This window comes from Hydra vulgaris, chromosome 13, assembly GCF_038396675.1.
Source record: "Hydra vulgaris chromosome 13, alternate assembly HydraT2T_AEP".
In the NCBI taxonomy this organism is placed as follows: Eukaryota; Metazoa; Cnidaria; class Hydrozoa; order Anthoathecata; family Hydridae; genus Hydra; species Hydra vulgaris.
Window position 1 is genome coordinate 58,022,900 of NC_088932.1, and position 19,331 is coordinate 58,042,230.

Sequence of the window (19,331 nt, forward strand, 5' to 3'; positions counted from 1 at the left end):
GTTCTGAAAAGAATCACTACCTCTTTTGATATATTCAACTCTAAAATGATCTGAAACAGGTGCATTCCAGAAAGAAACATTAGATAAAATATTCGATTTTTTTCTCATCTGCTTTACTTAACACATTTACAGTATCATGATAAGAATCATTTTCAGCATGCATTTCTGTTTCAAAGTTATTCACTTCTACTTCATTGTGTATTTCTGCATCAATCTTGTGATTGTGATTCTCTTCCATTTCTGGCTTTAGTTGTTCTATTGAAGATTGCGTGCTGTCAGGATTTGAGGAATCTATATCATCACCTTGGCCATCAACTGGTCTCCTGACATATTGAATCATGAATCAAGTTAGTGATTTTAGTAATTCACATCTTTTCTTTTTAGCTCTTTGCTGTTCGCATTCACTAGGCCTTTTTGATTTGTGCACTTTATGTGGCATGATGGAATATTCTAAACTAATATATATATCTAGATATATATATATATATATATATATATATATATATATATATATATATATATATATATATATATATGTAAATTATGTTAGTGTATTTTACAAATAAAGTGCTCAATGTTCTTAAAGAACAGAGCAATAATAAATTAGTAAAAAACACTTATCTAACTTTTTTCTTCAACTTGAAGTTTGCTGGATCATCAGGATCACTCTTCCTGATGATCCAGCAATGATGAAACTTCAAGTTGAAGATATATATAATATATATATATATATATATATATATATATATATATATATATATATATATATATATATATATATATATATATATATATATATATATATATATATATATATATATATATATATATATATATATATATATATATATATATATAATATGTTGGTAATAATGGCTATTTGGCAAACAGCTAATTCTGAGTTAAATATGATTAATCAATGCTATGATCAATTTTAAGAAGATTTTTTGCAATGTTGGGTGTTTTTTTAATCTTAAAATAATAATACTGAATGGGTTTTATTAATAAAGTATATAAATTATTTTTTATATTAAAATAAGATCAATATACCTTAAATTAAAAGTGCTGCTGAGCTGTAATTGTACAAATTCAAGGCAACTAAGTGTTTTTTAAAATTAATTAATATTTAAAATTAATTTAAAATAAATGTTTATTTCGTTAGATTTTTAGAATTCGTTTTTTAGAATTATTTTAGAATTCGTTTTTTTAGAATTATTTTAGAATTCGTTATTTTTAGAATTCGATTTTAGAATTCGTTAGATTTTTGGTGTATTTCTGTAGATTTTGGTAAAATAAATTAAATATTTGACCGAAATCTACATCACCCCTTGATGGTGTCACCCGGTGAGGCCTGCATCCCTGCACCCCCCTAGCGACGCCCCTGTAGATATTTTATATAAAAGTTGTTTTTTTATTCAAGTTATTGAAAGTGCCTAGTCTTTGATTGCTTTTTGTTAGTTGCTATATTTGACGCACGTTGAATTTGCACGCTTTAAATTGATCTTTTAAAATATTAGATTATCGCGTATTAATTTTTCAAGTAGATTGTCAAGTTTAATTTTCTCTATCTGGTTCTTCTAGGTGCTCTAAAGTAGCACTTATTCTAGGTGCTACTTAACTCTTTTTCTCATCTTTATAAAAACTATTTATTTTCCGGTTAAACTTTTTATATAATTTTAAATTATTTAAGATGTCTGATATCTTTCCCGTTCTCTTAACTTTGAAAAAAAGTTGTTTAAAATTAGCTTTAATAGTTTTTAAAACAATAAAATGTAACAACATATAATCTAAAATTTCTATTTTATTTTATTTATAAGTTAAAATTTGTAAATTTATTTAAGTAATTAAATTATCAAAACAATTAGGTAAAAGCATATTTTAATAAATGTTGTTAAATTTTAATTAGTTTTATTTTAAATAAGTGTAGCAGAAAATCTAAATTAGAATCTTAACTTTAGCTAATTTTCAATGATGTTCTCAAATTAAGAAAACAACAGAGCACAACTAAGTAACCTTAGAATAAGATAATAAATACAATTTAATATTTCTCTTTGCTCCTTTCAATACTAAAAAGTAATTAAAATTATGTTCATTCAGCGACTTTTGAGTTCTGTTTGATCTATACAAATAAATAAATTTGTCCTTACATATTCTTTTATAATCTATAGTTCAACACACACTACTTTGTTAAACAATTTACTATCAATTCTTTATTTTTTAACTTAGTTGGTTTTATTACAAGGCTTGATTTGTCACATGATAAGTTACAGATTATTATAAAAAGTTTTATCTTATAGCATAATTATTTTGACAATAAAGGCTTTCCTTCATCATTCAAATGTAAGAAAGCAAGTGGTTAAGTAGAAGCTGAACCTGAAAAAATATTTAACAAAAAAGGTGTAGAATTATTTTTGGGTTTCTCTTTTCTTCTTTTTTTTTTATTGCTTGATCTTAATTTTCTCAAACATCTTTAATTTTATGCTGTGAATATTGAGACAATAGACCTGACAAAGTATGTATTTCATGCCCCATGTGAGAGTAACACTTGTGCGGTATGTACAGTTAAGCTATTTATAATACTTAAATGGTATAAGTAATATAACCATGTGAAGGCCTTTTTTGGCCCACATGTGGTTATATTACTTATACCATTCTTAAGTAGTATAAATACCATAGACGCACAAAGTATAAATACCATAGCCACACAATGCCAACATTCACATGATCCCATTATTTGAGTGTGGCCATAATTTAATGGCTCATGAAACCCATGACAATTTTTCATTTCTGGCATTTCTGGCATAACAATGCATGAAATACAAATTAAATATTCTAGACATACAGATTTTGATAAATATTAATGCAGAGAACAAAATAAAACAAAAAACAAGGTTTGTTTAAAACATTTATCCTTCTCATATCTAGATAAAGTGAGTATATTTTAAAGAACTTTTTAATGTTTTCGGTGTAGAGTGAATGTTTAATGATTATATTTAAGGTACTATATTTTCGGTTCTTGTACAATTTCGTACAAACTGTATTATTATTGATATTAAATAATCTGTCTATAAATATATAAATGTATTATATATCTATTTATATGATCATGGTGTTAAACTGATTCCATATTATATATATATATATATATATATATATATATATATATATATATATATATATATATATATATATATATATATATATATATATATATAACAAGGGGTTATCTTTTTCCAGATATTTCTGGAATTCTGGATAATTTTTTCAACTTTTAGTTTTTCCGGTTATTCAAAACATTTTCCGTAAACTCAAGTTTAGGTATATATTTTTGTAATATATTCCTTTTTTAAACTTTTTTACTCATCACTCATAGAAATATTATAAAAAGATTCAAAAAAAAATTTAAAACAACTTAGCTAAAAGTAAAATTAAAAGGAAAATAAGGGAAAATATAATCTAGATTTTTTTCCAGATATTTTATCCAAGCAGTTTTCCGGATTTTTAAAGTATGACCTGGATGGTCTATGATATATATATATATATATATATATATATATATATATATATATATATATATATATATATATATATATATATATATATATATATATAAACAAATTTTGATGTATTCAAAATAAGTTAGCTCATATTGTTTATGATTCTTTTTCCCGTTCACAATCAAAACATTTGCTTCAATCGCTCCATTGGTTACCAATACATCAAATAATAATTTTCAAGATGTCTTTCATAATTTATAAAACTATATCAACCAAGTCTCCTGTATACCTTTTCAATCTCTGAAAAATTCAAACCTCTCAGCTCCCTAATACTAGATCACCAGACAGTTGCCAAGTTGTATGTCGTAAAGCAAAAACATTGCTTGATACAAAATCTTTGTTTTTTAGTGCTTCTGAATCACTTCATCATATTTATGATTGTTGTAGAACTACGGCACTTTAATCTCTAATTATTATATATATCTATATCTATATAATTTTTTTCAACATCTTCGTTTCCAACAAGGCTGCAAGAACCCACTATTAGAGTTGGAAGTTACAAAAAGAGAAAAGATGAAGTTTATAAAGCATGATATTGATTGACAGACGACTTGAAAGATTGTGAATTATATGAATCAGGAAAGCAAGATGAAGTAAGCGAATTCCAAAGAACTGTTCAAGGAAAAAAGCTGAACGAATCGGAGCACTTAGTAACAGTCACTGAAAAAGGATGAGACCTAATTGAATGATGAGTAACACAAAAATGAATTTTAGTAAATGGCGCAAAAAATGCTAGCTCTTTAGAGCAGTGCCTATTATAGTATTTGTAGAAAAAAGAAGGAGAAGTAACATTACGACGTTGTTATAATGATGGGAGGTTAGCTGCAAGAGCAGGTCCAACTATGTTTACAATGCATTTTTGCACCTTGCCTAAAAGGGAAAGGGCATCATTGGAAGATCCACCCCAGATATGGCAACAGTATTCAATACAAAGACAGATTAAAGAATTGTAGAGATAAAGAATAGAATTCGGAGTAAGAAAGTGTCAAGCACGATAAAGAGATGCAACCTTAGCAGATGCTAATTTTGCAGTCGATTTAATATATTGTTTCTAAGAAAGATCGGAAGTAAGAGTTAATCCTAGAAGATGAAGGGTAGATGACTCGTCAAATACATCACCGTTTATAAATATAGGGAGATTTATAATTGTTGTGGTAACGATTGGCTGAATTAAATTATTATGGTAACGATTGGCTGAAAAAAATTGGGTTTTATCTGAAGCCACTGTGAGCTTCATGCTGTAGCAGAAGTGAGATCCTTTTTAATCTTAAATGCCTCCTCCAAGCAATCAAAGAGTGTTGGCTTATCATCAAGACAAGAATAAATGGTAGTATCATCAGCAAACAATGCCTACTTAGATGTGAGAATATCTAGAAGATCATTCATATAAATTAAAAAGTATATAGGGCCAAGAATAGAACCTTGAGGAACCCCTGAAGTTACAGGATATGAAGAAGTGTGCTGTCCATCGAGGACAACTTTTATACTACGATTAGAAAGATAGGAAGCAATAATCTTAAAGATGTTACTTGAATCACCTGTATGAAGAGAGCTTATGGAGAAGACCAGCATGCCAAACTTTATCAAAAGCTTTAGAAATGTCAAGAGCGATAGCCTTAACCTCTCCACCTCTATCTAATACACAATAAAACCTAGTGGTTATACTGTTAGCAAATCAACTGTTGAACAAGAAAATCGAAATCCATATTGATGATCAGAAAGTAAGTTATTAGATTCAAGATAAGAGATTAAGTGTTTGTTAATTAAAGATTCAAAAACCTTGCTTATAATAGAAAGAAGACTAATGGGACAGTATTTAGATGAGTCAGATCGCTGTCCAGAATTTTTGAAAATAGGGATAACAGATGCCGTTTTCCAGCAGGCCGGAAAATAAAACTCCGATAAGCACTTGTTAAATAGTTTTAAAAGTATAGGCGACAGCTCTGCAGAACACTTCTGCAAGACTAAAAGAGTTATGTTGTCCAGACCACAAGCTGTAGAAGAGTCTAAGCAGGAAATCACTTTAGATACAGAAGCTGGAGTGATACGAATCAATGGATTAACCTGTTTGTTGGCTATATCAGCTAGAACGCGACTAGTTGAATCAAGAGATGATATTGAGGAAAAGTTCTTTGCAAACAATTCAGCTTTGTTTTTAGGTGAGGTGACAAAATCTGAACCGTACAAGAGAGGTGGATTTTGCCCATATTATTGATATTGTTAAAGATTCGTCAGAAGTCAGGAGAGCCTAATTTTTGAAATGAAAGAGGAGATTTCGTGACCTGAGAATAGCGGGCTTTGGCATTAGGCAAAACCTTTTTGCAATGGTTTCTAGCAATAGTAACAGATTTCTGTTTTGTGGAGAGTAGTTTTGCTGATAGATATAGAAGTAATGATTTTTATTGTAAATTGCAGTAGCACAATGTGAAGTAAACCAAGGAGAAGAGTAAGTCTTGAATTGGAATCGTTGTGATGGATCAAAAGATTCCATGTCAGCCTGAATTCAAGATGTTATTTAAGAAACACATTTATTGGCAGGAAGACGAAAGATTTCTACCCAAAGACCATCACGACGATAATCACAGAAAGAGTCCCAGTCAACTTTAAGGTAGTTATAAGAGATACAATGATGTAAGAAGTAGGATGATAGGGGGATTCTGATAATGAAGAAAATTGAGATAATAGTATTCGAGAGATCAAATCATGATTAGAAGCACCTAAGGGTGAATGTGGAGAAACTGAGCATTGACTAGGATCATAAACAAGACATAAGTCGAGTAGAGAAGGTAAATGATTCGGATCATCTTAAAAGCGAGTTGGATAATTGACTATTTTTGTTAGAGATTAAGAAAGGCAATATTTTGTTGGCCTGCAGAGTCACTGACACTAGAGCTGAGCCATTCATTGTGATTAGCGTTAAAGTCACTAACAACAACAATACTGACTGGTTGATGAAGAGAGAGGGCTTGGTCAATATGATCAGAAATAGCATCGAAAAGAGTGCAGTCTTGAGATAAAGGAGAGCAATAAAGAACAAAGAAAAAGGAGTTGGAGTAAAGTGGTGCTAAACGAAAGCACATAAAAGAATAGTCTGTGGATTCAAACCTAGTTTCACGGCAAATGGGTGAATTCTTACGAATGTAAATCCCAGGCCAAGCATGTGACTATTGGAGTCTTTACAAATTAAAGTAAGATAACCATCAATACTAAGATCACAAGATGAGGCAGCCAAACTCAAATTAGTCTCACATAGAGCAAGTAGGTCTGGTGATCTTTGCAAGAGATTAGCAAAGTTTATTAGACCTACTTTACAAGACTCAACAGAAGAAACGAAACTTCGAAGACCTTGAATATTAGTGAATGATTCGATTAGAGAACTTGGTGATGCAATGATTTTTTGTGTTTTATAGTTTTTGGTACTTTAGTCATTTTTAAATTTCTTTAAGAACATAACTCAAAGCATAGATAGAACTCAGTCCACTATTTAATAGATTTAGCAATTGCCTTATTACTGATAATAAACCCTAAGCCGTAATAAAGAGCTCCAAATGTGGCCTCAACAATACCCACCAAAGGTACAAACTGGGACACCCTCCATGCACAACATGGCACTGTTAGTACTCTGATATTTTGCAGCTGTTGATGGAATCAGCCTCTCTGAGAGCTATGAAACAGGTTCTGTTGTGTTAAATGTTACCAGTAGCAGAATAACCTTACCATACCTTAAATTAAATAGTATATATTAAATAATGTATTTTATATATATATATATATATATATATATATATATATATATATATTTATATATATATATATACATATATATATATCCGATATATATATATATATATATATATATATATATATATCGGAAATAAAAAAAATGAGATCGAGGTTGGCAATATTTTGTCAATCTCAATCTCTTGGAGGTCAACAAAAAAAGTTTTATGTAATGTTCTTTCTATAAGTCATAGAAATGAAGTTTGCAATTTTTTATTGACCTCAAACACTTAAAGGGCGGCAGTTAAGTCAGCATTGATGAATGCTGGTCCTAATTTTGAGGGATGAATATATACAGGGGGCGGAAAAAGTTCCCGTACAAAAATATAAATAGCAAAAACAGCAAAATTTCCTGTACGAGACAAGAAATAAATTACACTTTAAATTAAAACAAAATAATACTAAAAGAATACTAGGAATACAAAACAAAAGAACACACTATATATTGAAAGAAGACACCATACAGATAATTTTTTTAAATTATATTTTTGTACGGGAACTTTTTCAGCACCTTGTATATATATATATATACATACATAAATAATTGAATTATTGTGTATTTCAATTTAGTGAAATCAAAGGTATAATGTTTGAGAAATGTCTAATTTAGTTAGCACAGTATGATTAACAAGCTTCAATTTTAGTTTTATGAATCTATTTTGTTACACTTAGTCCTAAAACTTTTAATCTCTTTATATATGTTTGCATATGCTTTTTTGTAAGTTTTACAGTATCTATGGCACTATTTATTTTTTGAGATTTTATAATAACCACTCAGTTTCTTTGTTACGAACAACTTATGCAGTACTCACAGAAAAACAGAATAGATACAACTTATTGTATTAACTGTATTAACTTTTATATAACTGTATTTAACACCAAACCTGGTGTCAAAAGTTCAATTTTAAGTTGTAAATTAACTTTCTTTTTATATTATTTTATTTTTACTTTTGGATAAAAAAATTAAAATTGTAAGTTTTATTTAGATTAGAAAAAAATGCGTAACTTGGTACTTTTAGATTCCGTTCATTATAATGTAGGTGTCATCGGTAGTCATAAATTGACTTATGATTCTTTAAATGAAGTAGTTTATTTTGCAACAGTTGCCAGTGTTTTTGGATTTTCACCTAAAGAAAAGCAAGTATGATTTTAAAATTTAAATTTTAAAAGAAAAAATTTATATTTTAAGCATTTAGTTATTTGATTGTTTTATTTATTTTTTAACACCTAGTATATTTAATACTGATTTTAATTTAAGTTGTGATTACTTAGTTTTATTTGTATGCAAAATCAATTTTTAAAAAAAGTTCCAGATCCATTGTTATGGCGGTTTTATAGGCAATCACAGTAAGCAGTCAACTAAAACAACCATTATTTGCTTCCAATCATTTTTAACCTAATAGTTTGTTCTCATATTAATGCAATAACTGACTTGGTGAGTTAAGAAAAAAAATTATAAGCAAAAATAAAACATTAAGTAATAAATCTGATGACAATGAGTTTCTTTTTTAATCTGATGATAGCGAGTTTCTTTTTTAATCTGAATGCAGTAATAATTTTTTTTGCAACAAATATAAAGAAAAGTTAAATTTAGAAGGAAAAAAATAACAATAATTGACACATCAAAGCTAGTGCTTTTTATTGAAATATAGAAAAAACTTTCAGGATTTGATTGTCATTTTGAAAATTTTGTTATTCTAAATTGTAATTTTTTTTTTCTTTAATAATAGTTGGAATTATTATTAAAAATAAAAATCAAAAATTTTTTTCCAAATTTTGAAAGTCAAAATATTTGGTTATTGGTAATGACATATTAGGACAAATTTTACAAGTCACTTGCTTTTGACTTCAAAGTTCACTAATGTATTCAGTGCCATACCCAGAGTTTAAGTCATACTGTTTATGCAATATTTTCTGTACATGAACTCCCTTCCCTTCAATTCTCTGTGGAATTGAAATTTTTTCTCTACTCAGTGGTAGCTGCACTGAGCATAGGAAAAATTTTAAATATATATATACAAATGGCTTTAATGATGCTATTTTTTAAGGCCTTTTTTATGTTATTAGATTGACATAGTTATTAGCTAGCAACCTTGCACAAGTGTTACCATAATAAACCTTTAGAATTAAGGGAAAAAACAAACAAGTACTTCTTGTTGATTCCACTCATTACAGCTTTTTATTCCTTGATGATCATTTAAAATTTTTTGAAATTTTTAATTTCAAGCAGTTACTTTCCTACAATCTTTCCAAGATTTTTTATAAATAGAAAACAAACTTCTTTTCCAGATTTTCTTCAGTGATAAAACAACAATGCTTTTATAATAATTACGCTCTCCAAGATTATTGCAACCTTGTAAATATATACTGCAAATTTTCTCAGTAGTCAATTGAATAAAATCTCATTTGCATAATTTATAACTTTATTAAATCTTGAATAAAACTAAATCTAAATTTTATTCTGATAGATTTATTTAAAAAAACCAAAATTTGGGTCATGCTAGGTCTGTTTCACACCCCCGTTTATATACTTTTTATATATATGTTTAGTCTATTTATTTCAATTAGGACAGAAAGTAATTTATCTTGGCTTTTAGTTAACGATTTATAACTTTAAATTGACTTTATATCTTTACCTAAACACCGGAGTTGGATGCCTAAAACTAATATATTTTTTCCAACTCCCTCTCCTTCCTCCCCCCCTCCTTTTTTCCTCTTGCTCTTATTGCTTATGAGTTTTGATGTAGAAACTCTAAGGTACTTAATGCATGAGGGTGGGTGGGGTGTGGTTGAGCGATTCAAGGATGTTTATTAATTTTTACTTGTTATCAACAAAAATCGATCTGTCAAAATTAATAAATGTTTATTTCTTGTCATTGAATTATATTAAAACAGTTTTAAAAAAATGCGCATTTGACCGCAAGCCACACTCTAGACTATATTTCCCCCTTCCTTGTGTTACACTCCTGAGAGTAATTATATTAAAAACGGTTTCACAATATTTATTTTTCAAAAAAATTGTTTCTTTAAAGTGTGCAGACTTATGTAATTAAATGTAAACATTAATATCTCAAATCTCTCATAGAGATTTGAGATCATAGATAAAAAATGCGTTATCCTAACAATTTTCTGCATGTATTTTCATGTTTTAAGACATTTTTTGAAAAATAAAAAACCTGTTTATTATATTTTAGAAATATTTCAGCAGTAGTTATCTGTGAAATGGGCTATGGTAGGTCGCTTTCACACCTACCATTTTTATACTGATCTCTTTGTAGTCTATTTATTTCAGGAATATTTTCGATTCTCAAATGTATTAAGCCATTTCTACCTGTTTATCGTACAGGCAAGCATAGTTATTTTAAAACTAAATGGAAAATTAAACTGTATATATATACAACCAAAATTAACACAATGTAGCTAATATCAATTTAGTTCTCTAATATGCCCAAATACGTCATAAATCTAAAATGAAATAGATAATGAAATTATGATATATAAAAATAAAAGTAAATCACATAAAAAACCTGAATATCGATATACCTGTTTTTGATAACCTGTTGTGATACAACAACATCAGTTGTTGGCAGTGGCCTCGCTAAGGTGCAGTCTGCACCAGGTGATACCATCAGAGGGGTGACACTGAAATGAATAAAAAGTAAACATGCCAGAATTTTTTTTTAAAGTTTCTTTTTTTTTTTTTTTAGGAACTTCTAGTTTTAGAGGACTTTTTTTAGTTTTTAGTACTTTTTTATTTATTTTGAGCTTACTTTGAGTTAATTTTTATCTTGAGTTTATTTTAATATAAAGAATATAAAAATATAGTTGAACTTAATATATAGTTAACATAATCATAATATATACCAATCACATTGTAAATGATAAGATTACTATGATTTTCTTGAAGTCCTGCCCATACTATTTAATTATAAATTCCATTATATACTTTTGACAAAACTTGTAAATGTTACATGTATGGCAAAACATAGGGAAAAACGATCAATTAGATTACTCTTACTATTAAGTTACTCTCCAAACTTGCAGTGTGTGTATAAAACAAATGTAAAAATATAAAGTCGCCATTTCTTTCTAAAGATAAAACTTAAAATTTTGTTTTAAATGATATTTTGTTAGGCTTACATTTTATAAACATAAAAACTATAATAACGCTAGCATCTGTTGAGGTTATCCTTCACTGTTTAACGTTAAGATGATTTATTAAATGTATGTGTACACTTTTAAAAATGTTTTAATTAATGAAGAACAAATCATGCATGCTCGTTTTTTCCGCTAACCAGCGATTGACATTGTTTAGAAGTATTGTTTTGAAAAGTACTCATTTCAAGAAAAATTATTAAAAAAGCTTTTTTCAAAAAATTTGTATTAAAATACATAATTTTAAATTTATTCTATTAAGGTGCCAAAATATTTTTTTCAGACACCTTCGGAATGTTTAGCGCCATGTATATATATAGATAGAATTATATATATATATACATAAAGTGTATATATATACATAAAGTGTGTGTATATATATATATATATATATATATATATATATATATATATATATATATATATATATATATATATATATATATATATACACACACACATAAAAAGTATATATACACTCATAATATATACATAAAATATACACATATATACATAAAATACATAAATGTATAAATATTTATAAATCTATAAATAAAAAATATATACCATCATAAAAAATATGTATATATATATAAGTAAATACTCTTTTTTGTATATATATACATATATATATATATATATATATATATATATATATACATATATATATATATATATATATATATATATATATATATATATATATATATATATATATATATATATATATATATATATATATATATATATATATATGTATATATATATATATACATATAGCGTTAATTGTGGCTAAAAGTTTTATTCTGATTAAGAATTGTATAAAAACATAGGTCATACAATGCTAGTAAGTAATTTTATTCTGTAAGCCTTATTTTTTTAAAATCTAATGCTTATCTAATGATTATCACTTAATTTTATTAATTGTGTTAATTTTATTGAACTTCAAAAAGAATCTTCAAAAGAAAATTTAATTTTTATATTAAACTTATAGAGACTTGTTAAGCATGTCAAAGCATTGAAATCAAACAGAAAACTCCCGATGCTTGATGGGCTTTATTGAAGCACATGACCATCTGATGCTTTCAAAAGAAAGTTACTTAATTGGCTAAAATAAGGCAATCCAACTTTATTATTTCAGCACATATGTTTTTTATTATATAAAATGTTTTATGAATACAATTTATAAACATTTTATATAATAAAAAACATATGTGCTGTTAATTTTATATAACTAACCTAACTTGCATATTATTTATGGGGGATTGCGTAGATTGCTACTGAATTTATTATTTATTTTCCGAAATGCAAAAAAAATTTTTGTCATCTGTTACTGTCAGTATTATTACCATCTAGTAACTATTTAAAAAATATAATATATAACTAATATAATGACTAAGACAAAGAACTGTCATTTTTAAACAGAATAGTAATACAACAAAAAGTATTTTTCTTGGGTAAAATTTTGTATTTAAAATACAAAATTTTTTATTTGAAATTTGAGCAAAATTTTATTTGAAATTTGAAATTCTAAAAAAGCAAGCTATAGTTGGTGCAGAGCGGATATTAATATTTCTAACATGGGTGTATCTGTCTTGGATTCTCATCCAACTGGTAAAAAGCATAAATTTAATGCAAGGACACATAATGCAGCAGATATATTCTTTACTGGTAGTTTATTAGTTTTTTATTTTAATTTAAGTTTTTTTTATTTTTAAATAAATATATGTTTTCCTGAATTTCAGAAAGCTTGTCGAAAATTAATTGGCTGTGTTCTATCAGTAACTTACATAAAAGTTTTCCCAATTAAAAAAAATATATAAGCTATAAATCAGCACAGCCTACTATTGAGGATCTTCAATCTCCAACTCTAGTTACTAAGGCAAAAATAATATGGAGCTTGAATGTAGTTATGTCACATTTTTCTTTAAGATTGCTTAAATTTAAAACATTCAAATTCATATTCTTTGACAGCACAATAGCACCAAAGTTTGCATCAAGCAAAACAAAATTGAGTTACGTTATTAATTTTGGATTAGCACCATACTATCGAGACCAGCTTTTCTCTAATGTCAGAGCATCACCAATCTTTGTTTTGTCATATGATGAGAGTATGAATATTACCTTGAAAAATGAGCAAATGGATTTCTGAGTTAGATACTGGAATTTAAGTTCTGGTGTTGTAAAAACTAGATATATTGCCTCAAAATTCCTCAGTCGCCCTTATTCACAAAATTTATTTGACAAATTCATTGAGCAACAGAGGTGTTTGATCTTGGAAAACTAATTTAAGTATCAATGGATGGTCCTAATGTTAATTGGGAGGTTATAAAATGTAATTATAGTTAATGATTGTTTTAAAGCTAACAATCGATTTGAGTTACTTGTAAATAATTGTATATGTATATAGATGTATTTGTATATAATATAAAGACATAATTGTAAATATCAAGAGAATTAGTTTGTATTTGTATATAAATTATGTTGAATTACGTTAAGAGAGATAAGACGTTTTACGCTTAACTTATAAGTTTTTTTTTGATGTAAAACAACTAAGTTGATTTAAAGTTAATTCCGAAGTTTAGTGGAAAAAATCAACAATCAGTTGCGGAATGGCTGGAAAAAGTTGAACTGGTATGCAAACTTATTGGTGTAACCAACCTGGCGAGTGTTGTTCCCCTCCAACTCACGAATGGTGCATTTGCAGTATATCAACAGTTAGCAGAAACTGATAAAGAAGATTTTGACCAGATAAAAGAGCATTGCTTAAAGCATTTGCTGTTGATGCATTTACAGCTTACAAACAGTTCGTTACGAGAAAGTTAAAGCATGGAGAGGCAGTTGATGTTTATTTGGCAGAACTGCGAAGATTATCTACGCTGATTGGCGTGCTACCAGATAGAGGAATTGCATGTACCTTTGTTTCTGGGCTCCCTGAGGAAGTTTGATGGATGCTAAGATCAAGTTCTCGTATGGATGATCTTACAACTATTTAAATACTTGCGCGAGCAAGAGCACTCATGATTGAAAAACGGAACTATGGAACAAATTAAAACTTTGCTGCTGCTGCTGCAACAAAAAGATGAGCTGAGCCAAGGTTGCTTGAAGATCAAAACACAAATAATTTGCTATGAATGTAAACTCCCTAATCATTTTGCAAGAGATTGTCAGTCAGATTGTAAGAGATTATTTCATCTGCGATGAAGTAGTAATTTGAAACAACTCGCGTCAAGAGAAAGGACATATATCAAAAATGTGTCCAAAAAACGTGCCAAGGAAGATATTTGCGCCAGTTCTCTCCCTAAATAATCAATAATGGCATTACCTACTATACGCTCGGAGATTAATGGCGTTCCTCAGGATGTGTTAATCGACTCAGGATGTACCTGCTGCATCATTTATAAAAAATGTGCATCAAAAATTACAATGAAAGTAGTTAGCATGGTAACTGTAAATAGCCAGCAGCAACAGTGCGAAGGTGTTAACCGAACTCAAATTGTCACACCAAATGCGAATCAAGTTTTTGTGGAAGCACTTGTAGTTGACTTCAAACCACTTGGTTATTGTTTTTTGATGGGTATAGATGGAATAGTGGCTTTTGGTGGAGTATCAATATCTGCAACTCGTGATGCTTGTTTTATGAAGAAGAAACAAATCATGTTTACTTGGACTAAGAAGTGACATGCCAAAAGATGTTAGAATTATGAATATAATAGCTTGGGATTTCACAGCTTTGTTTAAAAAGCAAAATTGAAAGTGGATAATTGCGTGGGAATAGAATAATATTTCTTAACCTGAAACTCTAGTGAATAAGATTGCTGAATACACTATCCCTGTTGGCATAAAACACGATTACGAAAAAGAAATTGAAGGGTGGATAGAGAAAAAATGGCTGCAAAAGTACAATTCGAAAAAACACGGTCTAATAAAGAGTTTGGTTCCTCTCTTTTCTATTATCCGGAAAAAATGCTTAATGATATGGTTAAAAGAACATGAAATGACGATCCTGCTAAGGGAATTTGGACTGTTTATAGAAACAAGGCAACAATTTGGGTAGATGCTAATTCAATAGCACTATGCGTGGTTGTCGAGGTTGATGACAATATAATCAAAGACGCTTGTTGGTTAAGAAAAGATGACACAACACATATAAACATGTCCAAACTTGATGCAGTAATCTGCACTGATTTGAAAGCGGTATTCCATTGGGTTACCGACGCACTCGCGGGTAAATCTAGATTGAGGACAAAAGCTTCAAGGCAAATGCTGATAAGAAGAAGACTCCAGAATATTGCAAATTTAGTGGAAGAATACCAATTCAAAGTGAATATTAAGCTTGTTGTTTCGGAGTTTAACTTGGTCAATGCCCTTACTAGAGTGCCTAATAGTCGGTTAAAATTGGTTGATAACTCTCTGAAATGACAGTAAGTAGCATTATTAGTACTTCGCTATCTTCCAAAGAAATCAAGCATGTTCATAGATCTTCAGGACATTATGGCGTGAAGAAAACATTGTATAGTTCAAAACATTTGTTCGTAAAATCGACCCTTCAGTGAGCAAGGAAGAAGTAAAACAAGTGGTTGAGAAATGCATAGCCTGTCAATCAATTGATCCAAATCCAATAAATTGACCGAAAGGGGAAATAGAAGTAAAGAGAACATGGCAAACTAAACAAAATAAAAAGGACTCAAAACTTGACTGCAAGATATATCTTCAAACTCTCGGAAATTTTAAACTCCTTATATTCATACTATAGACCAATATCATTATCAAATATCAGCAAAATTCTTGAAAAATTAATGTATTCTCGTATCTACCACTTTCTTGATAATTCTAAGTGTCTCTACAGCCATCAGTTTGGATTTCGTTTAAAACACTCTGCTTCCCATGCACTTGTTAGCATTACTGAAATGATTCGCGGTGCAATTGATAGTGGTTCTTTTGCCTGTGGCGTCTTTATTGATCTCCAAAAAGCATTTGATACAGTTGACCATAAGATTTTAACTGAAAAATTGTATCACTATGGCATACAGGATATTGCTAATGATTGGTTTATCATATATTAACAATCGTATTCAGTTTGTCTCGATTAATGGGTTTCAATCCACATCTAATGTTATTAAGTATGATGTACCACAGGGTTCTGTTCTAGGACCTTTACTGTTTTTAATATATATTAACGATCTGCCCCACTCTCTAACTAATTTGATTGTTCATCATTTTCCTGACAATACTAATCTTCTATGCATAAATAAATCACTCGTGCAGCTTTGTAAAAAAGTTAATTCAGATCTCCATCATTTGTGTCATTGTTTAAATAGTAACCGTCTTTTCCCAAATATCAATAAAACTGAATTTATTATTTTTCACCCTCCAATAAAAAAGATTGATAGTAATAATGTGAAAATTAGAATTAATGGTAAAATACTTTTCCCATCTAAATATATAAAATACCTCAGGATATTTCTTAACAAAAACCTATCATGGTACTATCAACTAATTCAATTAAATAAAAAACTCTCACATGCCAATAGTATACTGTCATTGATACAACGCTTTATTCCCCAACATGTTTTAATATCAGCTTACTATTCCTTGTTCTCCTCACATCTAAGTTATTGTTGCACTGTTTGGGGTCAAAAAGGTAGTTTTCTATTACATCATATAAACAGTTTACTACGCACTTCCTTAAGAATTATGACATTTTCTCCCTTACGATCTTTTTTTTTTTTTTTTAAACATCTTCGCTTCCAACAAGGCTGCAAGCAGCCACTAATTAAAGTTGGAAGTTACTGAAAGAGAAAAGATGAAGATTGTAGAGCAAGATAACGATTGACGGACGACTTAAAAGATTGCAAATTATATGAATCAGGAAAGCAAGATGAAGGAAGCGAATTCCAAAGAGCTGATGTTCGAGGAAAAAAACTAGACGAATAAGCGTTTTTGGAGCACTTAGGAACAGTCACAGAAAAAGGATGACACTTAATTGAATGACGAGTAACACGAGAATGAATTATAGTAGATGGCACAAGAGACGCTAGCTCTTTAGAGCAGTGCCCGTTATAGTATTTGTAGAAAAGAGAAAGAGAAGCAACATTACGACGATGTGATAATGGTTGGAGGTTGGCTGCAAAAGCAGGTCCAACAATGTTTACAATGCGTTTTTGCACCTTGTCTAAAAGAGAAAGGGCATCATTAGAAGATCCGCCCCAGATATGGCAACAATATTCCATACAAGGCCGGATTTGAGATTTATAGAGATAGAGAATAGAATCCGAAGTAAAAAAGTGACGAGCTCGATAAAGAGATGCAACCTTAGCAGATGCTAATTTTGCAACTGATTTGATATATGGTTTCCAAGAAAGATTGGAAGTAAGAGTTAATCCTAGAAGATGAAGAGTAGGTGACTCATCGAGTACATCACCGTTCATAAATATAGGAAGATCTAAATTATTGCGATAACGATTGGCTGAAAAAAATTGAGTTTTATCTGAATTAAAGTTCACCAGCCACTGTGAGCCCCATGCTGTAGCAGAAGTGAGATCCTTTTCAAGCTCAAATGCCCCCTCCAAGCAATCAGAGGGTGATGGTTTCTTATCACGACAAGAATAAATGGTAGTATCATCAGCGAACAATGCCACCTTAGATGTGAGAATATCTGGAAGATCGTTAATGTAAATTAAAAAGAGTATAGGGCCAAGGATAGAACCTTGAGGAACCCCTGAAGTTACAGAATAAGAAGAAGAGTGTTGTCCATCGAGGACATCTTTTATGCTACGATTGGAAAGAAAGGATTCAGTGATCTTAAAGATGTTGCCGGATACACCATAAGAAGAAAGTTTATGGAGAAGACCAGCATGCCAAACTTTATCAAAAGCTTTTGAAATATCAAGAGCGATGGCCTTAACCTCTCCACCTTTATCTAATGCACGATAAAACCTGTCAGTTATTACTGTTAGCAAATCAGCTGTAGAACGAGAAGATCGAAATCCATATTGATGGTCAGAAAGTAAGTTATTAGATTCAAGATGAGAAATTAAGTGTTTGTTAATTAAAGATTCAAAAACCTTGCTTATGATAGGAAGAAGACTTATGGGACGGTAGTTAGACGAATCAGATCGCTCCCCAGAATTTTTGAAGATAGGGATAACAGATGCTGCTTTCCAGCAGGCTGGAAAGCAAGACTCTGATAAGCACTTGTTGAATAGTTTTGAGAGTATAGACGACAGCTCCGGAGAACACTTCTTTAAGACAATAACAGGTATGTTGTCCGGGCCACAAGCTGTAGAAGAGTCTAGGCAGGAAATCACTTTAGATACAGATGCTGGAGTGATATGAATGTCAAGCAATAGATCAACCTGTTTGTTGGCAATATCAGGTAGAACGCAACTAGTGGAATCAAGAGATGATATTGATGAAAAGTTTTTAGCAAACAATTCGGCTTTGTCTTTAGGTGAGATGACGAAGTCTAAACCATACAAGAGAGGTGGAATATCTAATATCAAAAATAGGTTTTCTGAATTAAAAATTCTAAAATTTCAAGATCTTGTAAAGCTTTATAATTGTCTCTTTGTGATTGATTTTCTGCAAAATAAACTACCAAATTCGTTCAATAATTTTTTTATTAAAACAAGTGATACACACAAATATTACTCTCGAAATACTGAAAATTTTAACTTGCACACTTCCTTTTTCAACACTATCAAATATGGCAAGCTCTCTATTAAACATCAATGTATTTCTCACTGGAACCAAATAATACCATTTATAAAAAAAAAGATTTTAACTAAATACCCTTTTATTAATAACATTCTTCTTCTCAATCGAAACCAAATTAAG

At 29.4% G+C, this 19,331-nt stretch overlaps 1 protein-coding gene across 1 annotated transcript in view; it reads left to right on the forward strand.

Annotated features, from left to right (window-relative positions):
- Positions 1-8,293: 8,293 nt before the first annotated feature.
- LOC100204897 (putative elongator complex protein 1) overlaps positions 8,294-19,331 on the forward strand; it is an 80,318-nt gene continuing 69,280 nt past the window's right edge. Inside the window, exon 1 of the mRNA XM_065815010.1 lies at positions 8,294-8,478. Coding sequence (XP_065671082.1) covers positions 8,335-8,478 — 144 coding nt within the window. The 5' untranslated portion in view covers positions 8,294-8,334. The remainder of the gene's footprint in view (positions 8,479-19,331) is intronic.